Source organism: Bombus pyrosoma, linkage group LG14, assembly GCF_014825855.1.
Source record: "Bombus pyrosoma isolate SC7728 linkage group LG14, ASM1482585v1, whole genome shotgun sequence".
Taxonomy (NCBI): domain Eukaryota; kingdom Metazoa; phylum Arthropoda; class Insecta; order Hymenoptera; family Apidae; genus Bombus; species Bombus pyrosoma.
In genome coordinates, this window is record NC_057783.1 from 6,980,654 (window position 1) to 6,995,205 (window position 14,552).

Sequence of the window (14,552 nt, forward strand, 5' to 3'; positions counted from 1 at the left end):
GATTTCTTCTCTAATTTTTGGTATGATTATTTTATCCATAGTAATTGGCCCTGTGCGTTCTAATTTCAAGGAATATCGAAATTATTCGCCACTTCTTTAGTGCATAAAAATATCAATTTTACAGATCGAAGAAAGATTTTTTCTTTAAGTTTTGGTATAAGAATCATCTTCATTAGCCGAGACGTATTCTAATCCAGGATCCACTGGAATTATTCAAAAATTTTCTTATTTATGCACTCAAATTATTCAATTATTATTCAAGTTTCTCAGTAGTTGAAATAATTTATCATTCTAGGTTGAAAATGGAAGATTTCTTTGAACTTTGGTACAGAAATCATCTATTTTACGTGTTTCAATAATCCAATGATCTTTGATAATTTTAGAAATATTAAAAATGTTCGAAATGGCAAAACTGCAAATGGAATATCCGTTCCTCGACTCTGTTTGAAAGTCGGCGTCACATGGCATCGATTTTGCTAATAACCGAAGTGCACAGGCAACCGTTGAACAAATTAAGGATCGACGATGGGTAGATGGTGTTCGTTTAACAGAGATAACTTCTCCGTTACGTGTTTGGTGGCTTCGTTGCGCCGATATCGCGACTTTTCCCTCCACAAAATTACTAGGACAAATATCAGTCAGGGCTGAATGGTTACTTTACCAGCCAAAACCGCGCACGATAGCAAACAAGAAACGGTCCTGCTCAAATATCTACTCGCGATACATAGGCCAGTCGGACGTAACTTGCTGTTGATTTTTGTCATTTGACTCGAAATGGTCAGTCAGACTGTCTGTCCGTCGAAATGGTTAACTGTTTCGCCTTGCAACTACGTTCCTCTGACATTTTCCAGAAACGAATAATTCTCAACGAAAAACAGCTGCGCTTATTGGTAGATAAACCCCATTTAAAAAGATAAAAAAATATTTAGAACTAATATTTCTTTTGTAAAATGAAAATGAACAAGCTCACATGTACTACACCGATGATTTAACGAATGGTAACTACATTTTGTTTAACAACCTTCCAATTATTCTAAAACATAATTACCATTATGCAGCTTATCTTATTTCTTCTTTTCTTCAAACAAGCTGTCGATGATCTTGTTCAGATAAGTGTCGCCGAACGTCACAATCTCGAGTAACACATTGATATTGTAACACGTTGGAAACCCGGGAGACAAATACCACGATGTTCTTCAAATTCGATTATCATCTTCGGACTCCTCGTCGATGATTCTTAATTGATCTATTTAATCGGCGGCTATTTTCCCGGCTGCACTTCGATCATAGAATTTCAAGAAAATATCGGCAGACACCTCGTGAAGCCCGTGAACCATCGCGCGATGAACGAGCAAACAAATCTTACGATGAAGAAAGAGAGACCGATGCGTGGATCGCAAGCTCCAGGTGATCGGAACGCGCGTACCAGCGAAGACGACTGTCGACGACTGTCGCGTGGGCGGACTGGCAAGCCTCGTGCTTTCGAGAGGATCGACCAACCGTTGTGGAATCGTAAAATGGTCCCGTGCATGGATTGGCTGAGGAAACGTAGGAAAGGCGGCAACCAATGTCCTCTATCTTCAAAAAGAATCTAACCGCCAGTGAAATCACTCTGACGAAGCATGGATCCTGGTGGCCAATCGACGATTTCGCCTTGGAGGTATCGAGGGTCCGCCATGTTGCCCCGGAGCTTTCCTAATTTAGAGTTTAATTAGCACCCGAGGAACAGGAGAACCGTGCACAGGCATCGATTGGACGGTTACCATCGTGGCAACAGAGAGGAAAAAGACGTCGAACAGAGACGATGATATGTCAGCAGTCAGTGTTCGGCTCGTCTTCGCCGACTAGTGTGAAATATCGCGCCCAAGTGTTACGAGCACGGCCACGCGGCCGCGGGACCGAATAGTCTCGCCGAGAAATAGATTTTCCATCCTTGTTCACATCCTTCTTCCGACGCTTTGTCTCTTCTTCCGCCCTCGACTTCTATTCTTCTTCTTCTTTCATCCTTGACGATCGTTAATTCGGAAAATCGAACTGGATTATATAGTTTCAAGGAAAGAACAGTTTCGCTTGTATTCTATTACCACTGATCTTCCGTTTTCGTCTTTCATCTTGTGTCTTCGTCAAATCTGGCAATAGTGACTTGATTGATTTAGAGAATAGTGTTTGATAATAATAAACGTTTAAGTATATATATATATATATATATCGGATCGAAGAATAACTGAGATCGTACGTTTTTTCTTTTGAAAACTGAATTGTGAAGTAGAAAAGGAAAAAGCTCGAGAGAAGTGTTTTTGGTGAACCTCTCCCGAGTCGCAGCTCGGGTCACAGAGGTCGAGGAACGAGCTCTGGGCGTCAAAGAAACGGGAAGATGCAGCCTGCACCGGCTACACCTGGTTCTCCAACACGGTCATCCTGTTGTGAACGAGATCGCGAGAGGGAAGTGCACGAAGATCGTGGAAGGGAACGGAACAGCGCTGGAAGACAAAGTCGGACGACTGCCGAGGAGGACCACGAAGAGAGAAGCAACGAGAGGACGGTGATTTCGGGGCAGAACCTTGGTACCATGACTGTCAGCGGGAATCAGGGATTGCCTCTTTCTTTGTCTCTCGAGGACAGAGATTTGTGGACCAAGTTCCAGTGTTTGACCAATGAAATGATTGTTACGAAAAATGGAAGGTGAGTGGATGGTTTGTGGAACTTCTAGGAATCCTATTAAGATATTCATGTATAAAATTAGTAGAAGTAAACTTAGTAAACTTAGCGAAGGAAGTAGTGATATCACCGCAAACGTTCCTCTTTTCTTGCAACGGAGATTGTTTGATGCCGTGGTTTTTTCAAATTTTGTTTTGTAATGAAATTATGGCAACTGTCAACTGGAAAAAAACATTGATGCATTAAGTATAAACGATTTACCGATGAGTCACTTGCACGTTTAAAATAGTATATCATAGGTTTCACATTTGAGAAGCTCGAAGGATCCGCTGGCTGAAAGATCTGAAGCAAAGATGGCTCTCCGTCGCGCGTAAAAATGTATTAATTAGAGTGTCGGTGCGAACAAGCTAGAAGGTAAAAATAATAGTTCATATACACCGGGGTAAAAGGAGAGAAAAAAAAATGCTGCTTGTGGAATGGAAAAAAGGATCATTGCAAAATGCTACGAAGATTTAGATGATTCACGCGAATGAATATTCCATGTTTGCTTCGAGAACAGGATAACAGTCTCCCCTTTTAATTCAACAAGCTATTCGTAGTCTCTTTCGCGAATGCAAATTGATAAGGAAAACTTGATCGATAACAAATATTTTTTCCCGATTCTTTACATATCTTCGTTTTTTTCTTTTTCATTGTTTCTAAGATTCGATTAAGATCAATTGGAAAACTGAGAATCACAATGGTGTAAATCAGTTCATTACCATTTTTCACGAAATAATATCCTGCGTTTGTTGTTGCAAAATGTTCGTTAGATTTTTTCAAGTCATGAAAACGTATCGCGACTGAGAATAAAGCGAAGTAGAACTTGATCGATTATGAAACTGAACTTTGAAGAGTTCAAATATGTGACTAAATTGAAATTCTTAAAATTTTGATCTCGACAATTATGATTTTCATTTCTGCCACCAATTCTAAGAATTAATAAATCTGGATAACTAAAATATTTAGTTTTCTGAGACGCCGTATTGTTGAAAGAAATGTTAATACCATTCCATACGCCGTAAATTTGAAGCTAGAACTAAGAGATTATACAAACATTATCGATAATTGAATATATGTGTCATATAATTAAACCGCAAAATATTATGCAAATTCATATTTTTACGAACAAATTAAAAAAAACAATACCTAAATAGAAATTTATTTCATCTTGGAATCGTTATAACGAGTAATTTACTACGAATATCTTGTAGATTCTTACATATTATATCCATTTGGTTTTTAAACTTTAAACACTTTTGCATTTAAATATTTCCCATAAATACATAAAAATCCACGGTTTAATCACGATACGCAACATTCTTCCTACCAAAAAAAAAAAAAAAATGTTCGAATCGAACAAGTGAAAAATGAGGTGAGCAAAAATTTGAGTAGAGGAAGTAGCTTCGATGCTTCTTCGGTCGGTAGATCAAAAGATATTCGCCACGACGCATCCTGGCCGGCTACTTTTATGATTCGTATATTATTAAAAACGATTACAGTTTGTCGACCGCGTTTTTCGTGCGCGGACATCAGTGTTCCCAGGTACACCAGCAGAAATGGGAGAATGTTTTACGTAGGATTGTGGCCATCGTAAAATTTTATTGCCGGCGGCTCGATTCTTCTGCTATCCGCCGCCTTCAGTGTTACTTTCATTAGTGTTTATAAAATTCCTGCTTTTCTTTTAGATGTCTTCTTTCGTTATCACTTTACAAAACGTCTTATGGTAGCTAGTACCATTAAGAATTAAATTTAGTTAAAGATAAAGGGAACACGCAGCTAATAAAAATCCTTCATGGAACTATGATCTTTATCTACGCCTTCGATTTTACTTTCAGACGCATGTTTCCTGTAGTCAAAGTGGTCGCAAGGGGGTTGGAACCGAAAGCTATGTACACTCTTCTTCTTGAATTCGTTCAAGTGGATCCACACAGGTAACAAAGTGGAGAATTGAACTCTGTTGTGTCTTTTTCCTTTGGATCATTTTAGACTCAATCATGTTCTTGTGTCGTTAATAAATTTCTCAAGTTTGAGGAAAGAATCGTTGTTGATATGCATAATTTCTAGTTTCAAGCGTACGCTGAAATATTTCTTAAAATATTAAAAATCTTATTGCTTGTTTCTCGCCTCTTGAATTGCCTGTATTGTTTAAAAATTTTCAAAATTCTATTAATAGATGGAAATACGTTAACGGAGAATGGGTCCCAGGCGGAAAAGCGGAAGTCGCCCCACCAAATCCGATTTACATCCATCCTGAGAGTCCAAATTTTGGATCTCATTGGATGAAAGAAGCGGTATCGTTCGCTAAAGTGAAGCTGACAAACAAATCCAATGGAAACGGTCAAATTATGCTAAACTCCCTACACAAATATGAACCTCGAGTTCATCTAGTTCGTGTAGACGCGGTAGAGGAAAGAACGGTACTAATATTCCATACATTTCTTCAGTTTGTAATTTATTATAATACTAATTATAAAAATGATATATAAAGAAAATTTGGAATTATGATGGACTGTCATTTGGAGATATTTTAATATGGAAATGATATTTAGGTGTTGACTTACCGTTATCCTGAGACGCAATTCATAGCGGTGACAGCTTACCAGAACGAAGAAGTCACAAATTTGAAGATTAAATACAATCCTTTCGCGAAAGCGTTCCTCGATGCTAAAGAAAGACCTGCCGATCCGCAGACCTATCCGCAATGTAAGTTAGTTGATTACGAATTATTAATATTATCTAAAATTTTAATTAAATACATGATAAATTAAAGTATATATATAAGATTAAAGTATCATAATTGATGAAATATTTAAGAGAGTATCGAATTATGAATTACAGACACCGGCGCTTGGTTTTTGCCACAACCTACTATGGGATACGAATATAACACAGCCACGGCCATTGCGGCCGCACAAAATCAAGCGTCAGTGACGGTCAATAACCATCTCCCTAATTCTTGTACCGTTTCTACAGCTGCCCATAGGAATACCTGCAGATCGGCGCCTTACACTCTCAGACATAAATACATTCAAGATGGTGAGTTCTTAGCTCAGTTATCAATTTTATAATATTTTTTTTATTTTTAGAAGTATGTAATACTCATATTATTGGAAATTAATAATCATTACAGAACAACGCACAGATCCATACGGCTCAGTACAACTGTTGCATTCCACAGCGTACGTAGCAGCACCAGGCTGGTCACCACGCAGTCCAGAATCCCTGCAGAACCTAAATCCAGCTTGTCTACCACCCACGCAGGAATGGCCCACGTCTCCTTCACCGTCACCAACCTCATCCTCTCACGCGGTATTCAGTAGAGGCGTTGTTGGAACTGCGTCTCCAACCACCGCTACAGGATGTACTCTATATGTACCATCAAACTTATCTTCTGTCCCTCAAGAGCATAGTCATTGCACTGATACTTCAGCTTGGATTCATCCTACAACTTTGTCAGAGCAACAACAGCAGCAACAACAATCTTACTTGAATTTGAATTTACATTTACATCACCAGATGTCATCTTATACATCAGTTCCTCATACAGGGTTACATCATTCTTTACACCCAAATGGAACAGATGCTGTTCCTTCTGTCGACGAGTATGTTCACGAATATCATGCCTCTCCAGTTCAATCTACGACGCCTGATCGTCACTCACAGCATCACCATTCTCAAATGTTACACATGCAACCAATCCAACAAACTGGAACAGTGTCACCTGTTAGTGTCGAATATGATACTCCTTCTAAAGAACATCATATATCTGTTAGTTATTCTGAACAAAACACGGATACGTTGAATGATGTACAGGCAGATGAAAACAGGAGATACTTGACAACGGTAATTGATAGACATCACCGGCAAGATTCGGATATTGCGAATAACGAACATCAAGCTACAGCTTGGACTCCACTGACACCACCGCCTGCACCACAAACTACAGCAATTTGATTTCTGTATGTGATACAAATAATTTTATTTAAGATATGGAGTTGCTACTTGATAATTTCTATATTTGTTTTAATAGTTAGGTGACTAAGTATGAACAAATCGTATTAAATCACAGTATCCTGTTGTATGCAATACGAATGAGATATATATGATTGAAATTATTGATAGGTATATAGAAATTAGATACAAAGAGAAATATCGAAATAAATATCGCGAACACACAAATAAAAATATCGGAATAACGAGACTAATTAATCTGATAGATTGTTAAATTAGTTACTTACTTACGTACTTTGTAATTATCTAATCAAATTTAATGTCAATTTCTGAAAAATGAATCCGTCCTAAAATCGTGTCTTGATGTTTTTAGATAATATGTATTAAAGATAACATAATCGTTATAATAAAATACAGTAAACGTATATATACCATTTTACATACCTTCCTCGGTATTAAAAAAGAGTACTCTAAAGTCGTGAGATGATTTTTTCATGTCGTGATATACGATAATCTATTCATAAACAAATGCTCATGTATATACATTTCTTAAATAGAACGAAAAGAAGGCACTTTTACATTTTGTTCGTAACAACTCGCTAAAATTTATATACAAATTTACAATTGTTATATATACATACAATAGTTAATTAGACTCATACACGGCGAAGTTTCTACAGAGCAAAAAAGATTTTAATAAATTCATAATTTATATAATTACAAAATAGTACAATGAAAAAAGGACCAAAATGTTATTTCTCACTTCAAAAGATACCCACAATCCTACAAAATTCGTTTCCATATACTACCTTGAATTGACTAGTATAATTGACTAGCATAATTCACGATAGTAATAATGATTGTATTTCTAATTCTTCTACTTTATTTATATTTATACGAAATAATATTCTATATTTTTATGATATAAATAATTATAAATTATCCAAACCAATGATTGCCCATGCAATCTCTTGTCCATTCCGTTTGACATACCCAACACCAATGGTAACTACAGCCAGCTCTAGTACAAACCATGTGCATGCATCCTCCTAGAAAATAATATGTGAGTATTAAATAGAAAATTTATTAAACATCATAATTTTTCTTTTTTCAACATTTTAAGGTACCATCTCTTTCAGTTGGTGTTCTACACTTTGGACAAGGTTTTGTTAAAATTCTAATAGTTTTATTGCTGGCTTCATCCCATTTTGCCTAAACGAAAAATCATAAATATGACATTTTTGATTAGCGAATAAATATAATATAAGGAGAATATTTTGCATACATCGTTAGCTCTCTGTGGATCAACTGAATACCCAGATTTATGTATTGTATTCAAAGACTCAGATGGTTGTAACTCACATTCTCCTAAATGGTAGCCTTGTAAACATCGTCTACAAAAAACGTACTAAACATAAAAATATAATATTAATATTTTGATTTATTTAAAATTTTTGTACTTTATAGAATATTTTATCTATATATAATTACCCCACAACCACCAATACATTGAATCTTTCTACATTCTTCACTATCATCATCTGGTGATTCTGGTATAATGCCCATGCCACAATCTGGTCTTGGACATAAAACTCCACCAGCACGTAAAACATATTCTTCTGTACTAAATCTCTGATACTGTTCGTACTATATCATATATAAATAATTAATATTTAAAGACTTTTTGAAACTTGTATATTTATTATATATTTATTATATACCTGCTCAGAGGTAAGAAGATGAAAATGATGTACTTCTGGAATGAAAGAATTTTGACATCCTGTTGGGCATGGAAGCGTATAATATCCTTTAACGTCATCAAATTGAAATTGACGTTCTCTTAGACGAACTGAACAATAGTCTTTGAAACAATCAAGGCAAGTTACATGGCCAGCTTCACATGGGAAGACCAAGACCATATCCCTATAAATAACCTATGTTTGAAAATGTTATTAATTATTTTTTGCTGATATGAAGGTCAACAAATTATTCACCTAACATCTGTACAGGCAAGGCAAGGTATTCTTCCTAAATTTGGTTTTATAAGATACAGAGGAACGGCCTCATCTCCTTCTCCTAAACTAGCATGTTTCCCACATTTGAAATAAAAACGTGCATATAAAACTTGGGATTCAGTGTCACTGGATATAGATGTGGGCGCTGGACAAAAATCATTTTCACAATGAACTGTTATTCTTCTTGGTTGTAATACATCTGGCCAACACTGAGGATCTCTATCTACCGTAACTGCTCCGCTATTACAGGTTGCACATCTGACTCTTAATTTACCAACTGTGACAGCTTTGCATGGTGTTGAACAATATACAAAAAAATGTGCTGGATTTTCATGTTTCTCTATAAAAATATATAAAAATAAATAATATATTATTTATATAAAATCATAACTAGTCATCTTATGCTAGTCATATTTATTTAGTATTTGCTTTAACCACTTGTGTTTACCCTTTAAAAGGCTACGATTATTCTACCTTCCATGGTTAAATTTTCTTGTGGATCTGACTCATCTAATGGTAAATCAGTAAGAGTTTCATTCATTGGCTTTCCCCCGCTATCATTTAATTCAGATATTTCTACAGACTCGTCAATGGTGTTAGTACCTTTATTTTTATTTAACCTTTGTGATGAAGTTCGAATTGCATGTAATATACTTTGTTGACCCAAATCGCATTCCTATGACAAAAGCTTTGATTAAGGGGTGAGGTTATCATACTTATAACTGCACTGTACTTTAAAAATACGTATTTGGAACAAGTTATCTTCGAAAATACATGAGGCTTACTTCTATTATCGTTGAATTATGCAGCTCTTTCCCCGCAAATATTATTTTTATGTCTTCAGGTGATATTCCCATTTGAAATGCCACTATCTCTTTTACGTTCTTTATATCCCATTTTGGATCCAAATCAACGGGGAATGTATTTCCAGTATTGGTTTTCACGTATATACTCAATGAATTTGTTAATTTTCGTTTACTAAACCAAATTAGTTGCAACATCTTAAGAAACACATTCCGTATGAAACCAAAGAAGAAACTCATACCGTTAATGCGAACTTCCTTTATTTTGATGTTCTTTAAAGAAGAAAAAGGATGGAGTGCGTCATCAAAAACATACCATGAAATCTAAATCAAGTATTTTCACGAGATGATCAAAGTGTTGTAATTTATAGCATAATTTAGACGTGGACCGAAATGAAACGACAATAGAATGAATCCTGCGACATCTTCAACGATATGGATAACTAAGAAATTCTATGAAATTCAATCGTCAAAATTTATAAGAAATTTTCAAGTGCGTCATACATATGTTTGTAATTTAACCTCTTTCGCAGCATCTATTATCTGCTATTACCATTATCTATTATCTCTACCTGCTATATATATATATATATATGTATTTTATAACAAATTTAATACAATTTTAAAGAATATATTTCAATTATTTTTATATTTCTCACATTGTAAAAAATAGAAAAATCAAAATTAGTTTACAATTACTTTTGAGTGAATAATACAATTTACTTGATTATGCAAATAACTGTAAGAAAATTTTCAAAATAATAGTTAATAATAGAAAATAACAGATAAATAATTATAAAATAAATTTAAGAAAGTAATGAAAACAGTAAAAATCATTTTTCTGTATACGAGAATGAATACTATATTTCTTTTTGAATCGAACGCGTAGATACTTATTATACATACGTACATATAATTTACATAACACAAATTCGATATCGAAAAGATAGTTCATAATTTACAAAAAAGATCGAGCAAAAGTTTCACAATTTTCGCAATTTCCATAATATTGAGAAAAAATCGCAAATTATAAATTATTCAATATTCTATAATATTGAATCTTCTTTAGGTATAAATATATAATTGTATAAATAAATAAATTTATAGTTTTCACGTAATATTTAAATACAAATTATGAGATTCACTACTTTTGTTCGGCCACTTTATATCTTTTTACACCGTTTAATATTTCTATCGATTTAATCGCAGGTTTATCTTTCACTTTGATCAGTCTTGGTCTTTTTTTATCTTTTTCTTTGTCATCCAATTCATTTTTACTCACTCTTTTCAGTGAACGTATTCTACAATCAGAATTAGTATCTTTTGAAGTTGAAGGTATTTCGTTGTCAACCATCATTCTCTTCTTCTTTAATCGTAATGCGAATCGACGTATTTGATTTATCCTTTGCAGTTCCAAGTTTGATACATTCGCCATTGTTGTTCTGGATCTCTTTGATTCGAAATCATCAAGAAAACTTTTTGTTCTTTTTCTCTTGTTATTCGGATTGCTTTTTATATCTTTGACATTTTTTTTAGTATTCTGCAAATATATTAAAGAAGGAGAACTAGGATAAGAACTAAAAGGAGATCTAGAATGAGAAGTAAGAGGAGAACTAGAAAAAGATTCTGATTCGTCTACTTGTTCTTTTTGATCCCTGCACTTTTGAAGAAATTGATTTAGAGTCATCCCTCCAAAATTATCTTCTTTATTATTAAGAAAATTGTATACGTCGGGTCTATAGCGAATTCGAACCCATTTTTGCGAAGATTTATCCCAATATCCACGCACAATATCCATATCTTCAGGCAACTCTGATTTAACCTCTTTAAAAATAGATCTTTCTTCATGATCATTTTGAATTATAGAATTTTCATCTGGTTTTATTAATTTATGTGCGCATTAATATTTAGACAGAATAGAATTTAGAGGTTAATATTTTAATACCTTTTTCATTTCCGTTGCTCGTTTGCCTATATTTCTTTAATCGTGATTTTTGTGTGTTACCAGTTGGCACAAGATACCTGCTGATATCTTTACAATTATTTTTAACAAATTCATCCCATAGAACATCACTTGATGTTGTTGGAACTGATATATTGACCAACCACTGCTTGCATTTTTCGATTCTTATATCATTTTTGTCCTTTGCCCTGTTTCTGAGACCTAGATATGTATTAACTATATTTTCTTTTCCTAAAAAACGTTATAATATACCATTAATATACATATCTTAGGAGAAACAGTTGTTTTCTTAAATAATTGGGGAGCTTTTAAGTTTAATCAAGTGCAGGTCTTTTATTAAATAGTTGAATTGTTACTTATCAATTTTTCTTTAATTTATCAACATAAAAGGAATGAAGTTCTTTGAATTATAAGTATTAATTTATACATATGAAACTTCTAGTGCAATTTACTTAATTTACTATTTTTTCCCAACTTTAATATTACTAGACTCTGGTATTATCAAATGAAACATATCAATAGTTGATAAAAGATTCTTTTATCCAAAAAGCCTCCCAATTTTTACATTAGTAAATTCTAATATCATTAAATAGAAGATACCAATATTAATATAAAATAATTACTTAGACATAATGCATCCTCCTCGTCATCAGAATCATCGAATAGACAAGAAAAAGGTAAATCTTTCACAGGAAGTTTACCTTCATTCTCTTTAAAATCAAGTCTTTCTGGACTTTCGATATCCCATGCACGCGGTAGCAAAATCGGTGACTGTAAACGATCTTCGACAAAACAAGGAGCTTCCCGAATACTTTCTGGAGATCTTAAGTCTTTAAACAAGACACTACTGTCAGATCCAGAAGTAGCTTTTTGGGAAAATTCCTCTGTTGATTTGTTAATTGGTGGTAGACGGGAATCTTCGTTACACGTTTCCCAATCTGTATTAGGATCTACTTTTACAATCGATTTCTTTGTTTTGCATTTCTTTTTTCTTGCCTCTTTCTTCTTTTCTTTCTCACGATTAGCTCTCACAGTTCCTTTTAATTTCGATGTCTTTTGCTGCAATTTCCTTTTTTTTCTCTTTTGCTTGCCATCAGAAATTCTAACTAAAATTTGGTTTCTACTTTGTTCTTTTGCCGAGGAAGGATTAGAATCAACTCCAGATATGCTTATGCTACTTGGCCGCTTAGGTTTCCCTTTTAATGGTGTACTACAAAAATTCAAACTTCTTTTGCAGGTACTTACAGTGTGTCTTCTTTGTGGTTTCTCAGACGAGGAAGACATCTTATTTTTTTTATGTTTACGATGATATATCTTTTGATATGTTGAATGTTTGATTCATGAGTATATCACTTATTTCGTTTGAACACAGACCATTGATAGCTTCCGATATCACCCGGAAGTGTTGCTATAGCTTTGAAGAGAGGGTTGTATATGAGATACCTGTGTGATTCACCTTCGAAGGAGTTCTCTGATATCGTGTTTCTTTTTCCGTTTTATTTGCACGAGAATAAAGGATTCTTGTTGTCGTACTTTTAAAGAGGCGAGAAAATAATTAGATATTTGAATATCTCAATTAGTTAATTTTTAGGTTTTCTTGAAAATTTTAATGGAGTATTTAAGGTACTTTGAATATTGTTTAAATTTTGTGATTTCATTGAAAGTTTGATAATTCAGCGATTTATAATTATGTGATTTTTCACAAAACAAAGTTTGTTAATTTGATGAGTTCTGCAATCAAAGATCGCTGTATTCTGTGATTTCCCAAAAATTAAAGATTTCCGAATTCGATAATTCTCTACAAACGAAACTTACCAAACTTGCAGACTGTCACAACTCAAAATTGTCGTATTTTATAATTCTTCACTGCACAAAATTAATATTGTATTCAGCGGTTGTTCACAGTTCATGATTTTTAATTTTGATTTCTTCGCTATCTAAAATTTTAAAATTTCGTAATTTTCACAATTCAATATTTCCGTGTTTATTGATCTCCTGCAAATGAAGATTTGTATATTCTTTAAACTTTTTTAAATACGATACTTTACCAAATTTCAAAAACTAAAATTTTACTATCTAACAGTGCAAAACACAAACGTTACAAAATTTACGTTTTAGAGTCGTGAATGCTAATTGTTTCCGGCGTTAATGTCTACAAACGACTGGGGACTGTTACCAGTGTAAAGTCTTTCAAATTTGACCTGTAAATATGTATTAGATATAAGAAACGTATAGGAAACTGTTTCTGTATTTAAGTATAACAGAGTTAAATGATTATGTTTGAAATAGAACACTTATTTTCATGACTGTGAATAACGTATTTACTTTGTACCTGGGAAATGCTAAGAGACAATGTTTATGTATAAATTACTAGGGAAGAGCGATAACTAAAATATTCGCGTGGATATGTGACAATTTTCGCGATTTTCAGAATGATTCATCTCGGATAAACTGTTCGCAAGATTATTGCAGAAATTCTTCGGAGGTTAATCTATCGATGCATCGAATTGATATGGTCCAACTTCCGTGGAAGGAAAATTCGCAATACGTGAAAGTAATATGAATGAAATCTGGGGAAAAAATTAAATTAGAAAATTTTTTGGATGAAACTATTATAAGTTCATTATTGATTTCATCTTTGCTTCAACTTAAGCTTATATAAAAAATAAATCTTCTATCTTTAGTGACATGATTTGTAGCAAATTTTTTGTCAATAATTGATTATTGAGAACAAAATTTAATAATATTGCCTTGTAAAATTCAAACTTTAAGTAAACAATCTTCATATCGTATACAAGAATAATATGTATTATTAACAATAAAATTGTAGAAGCGTTGAATCCTGCAAAATTGAGATACATAGTGTTGTTAATTTGTCGATATAAGTCACGGCTTGTAAAAAAGTACTTGTTAAGTCGCTGAATCCTGAAAAGTTGATAAATATTATGTTATTAATTTGCCAATATAAGTCATTGATTTGTACAGTATAACATAACCTTATTTAATTGTTCTTAAGCATTTTTAATTTAAATAATATTCTCCAAAATGGAACTGGCGAAGGATAATTCCCCAGAGCACCCCGCGTGACACTATTTCGCTATATCCTATATACGTCCCTGG

The 14,552-nt window shown here is 33.7% G+C and overlaps 3 protein-coding genes across 7 annotated transcripts; 1 reads left to right on the top strand and 2 right to left on the bottom strand.

Annotated features, from left to right (window-relative positions):
• Window positions 1-1,048: 1,048 nt before the first annotated feature.
• LOC122574761 (T-box transcription factor T) lies at window positions 1,049-7,594 on the top strand. Of its 2 annotated transcripts, none has more exons than XM_043742733.1 (6): window positions 1,049-2,682; window positions 4,536-4,631; window positions 4,874-5,117; window positions 5,250-5,403; window positions 5,539-5,736; window positions 5,831-7,594. In XM_043742733.1, the coding sequence occupies exons 1-6, from the start codon at window positions 2,375-2,377 to the stop codon at window positions 6,652-6,654; spliced, it is 1,824 nt and encodes a 607-aa protein (XP_043598668.1). In that variant the 5' UTR covers window positions 1,049-2,374; the 3' UTR covers window positions 6,655-7,594. The 2 variants fall into 2 exon arrangements, with proteins under 2 accessions (XP_043598668.1, XP_043598669.1); XM_043742734.1 differs by having other exon boundaries at window positions 5,674-5,736.
• On the bottom strand, window positions 7,327-10,011 carry LOC122574765 (E3 ubiquitin-protein ligase parkin). Of its 3 annotated transcripts, XM_043742741.1 has the most exons (9): window positions 9,712-10,002; window positions 9,452-9,644; window positions 9,141-9,342; window positions 8,646-9,006; window positions 8,373-8,574; window positions 8,143-8,298; window positions 7,937-8,059; window positions 7,779-7,863; window positions 7,327-7,700 (listed from the first exon to the last, which is right to left on the bottom strand). In XM_043742741.1, the coding sequence occupies exons 2-9, from the start codon at window positions 9,521-9,523 to the stop codon at window positions 7,591-7,593; spliced, it is 1,311 nt and encodes a 436-aa protein (XP_043598676.1). In that variant the 5' UTR covers window positions 9,524-9,644; window positions 9,712-10,002; the 3' UTR covers window positions 7,327-7,590. The 3 variants fall into 3 exon arrangements, with proteins under 3 accessions (XP_043598676.1, XP_043598675.1, XP_043598674.1); XM_043742740.1 differs by having other exon boundaries at window positions 9,270-9,342; window positions 9,452-10,011; XM_043742739.1 differs by having other exon boundaries at window positions 9,452-10,005.
• A 458-nt stretch (window positions 10,012-10,469) lies between these two features.
• Window positions 10,470-14,492, bottom strand: LOC122574844. Of its 2 annotated transcripts, XM_043742948.1 has the most exons (6): window positions 13,765-13,894; window positions 13,544-13,633; window positions 13,248-13,427; window positions 12,056-13,163; window positions 11,415-11,663; window positions 10,470-11,344 (listed from the first exon to the last, which is right to left on the bottom strand). In XM_043742948.1, the coding sequence occupies exons 4-6, from the start codon at window positions 12,714-12,716 to the stop codon at window positions 10,614-10,616; spliced, it is 1,641 nt and encodes a 546-aa protein (XP_043598883.1). In that variant the 5' UTR covers window positions 12,717-13,163; window positions 13,248-13,427; window positions 13,544-13,633; window positions 13,765-13,894; the 3' UTR covers window positions 10,470-10,613. The 2 variants fall into 2 exon arrangements, with proteins under 2 accessions (XP_043598883.1, XP_043598884.1); XM_043742949.1 differs by lacking the exons at window positions 13,544-13,633; window positions 13,765-13,894 and adding an exon at window positions 14,429-14,492.
• Window positions 14,493-14,552: the final 60 nt, after the last annotated feature.

What these genes read in the sequence shown, in the direction of transcription:
- LOC122574761 (XM_043742733.1), top strand. Translation starts at nt 2,375, where the DNA reads ATGCAGCCTGCACCGGCTACACCTGGTTCTCCAACACGGTCATCCTGT. An exon ending in GTTCAAGTGGATCCACACAG is followed by an intron (nt 4,632 to 4,873) that starts GTAACAAAGTGG and finishes TTCTATTAATAG; the next exon opens with ATGGAAATACGTTAACGGAG. An exon ending in TCCGCAGACCTATCCGCAAT is followed by an intron (nt 5,404 to 5,538) that starts GTAAGTTAGTTG and finishes TATGAATTACAG; the next exon opens with ACACCGGCGCTTGGTTTTTG.
- LOC122574765 (XM_043742739.1), bottom strand. Translation starts at nt 9,709, where the DNA reads ATGAGTTTCTTCTTTGGTTTCATACGGAATGTGTTTCTTAAGATGTTG. An exon ending in ATAATTCAACGATAATAGAA is followed by an intron (nt 9,343 to 9,451) that starts GTAAGCCTCATG and finishes CTTTTGTCATAG; the next exon opens with GAATGCGATTTGGGTCAACA. An exon ending in ATCTTCTTACCTCTGAGCAG is followed by an intron (nt 8,299 to 8,372) that starts GTATATAATAAA and finishes TATATGATATAG; the next exon opens with TACGAACAGTATCAGAGATT.
- LOC122574844 (XM_043742949.1), bottom strand. Translation starts at nt 12,716, where the DNA reads ATGTCTTCCTCGTCTGAGAAACCACAAAGAAGACACACTGTAAGTACC. An exon ending in GGAGGATGCATTATGTCTAA is followed by an intron (nt 11,664 to 12,055) that starts GTAATTATTTTA and finishes AACGTTTTTTAG; the next exon opens with GAAAAGAAAATATAGTTAAT. An exon ending in GAGCAACGGAAATGAAAAAG is followed by an intron (nt 11,345 to 11,414) that starts GTATTAAAATAT and finishes TAATAAAACCAG; the next exon opens with ATGAAAATTCTATAATTCAA.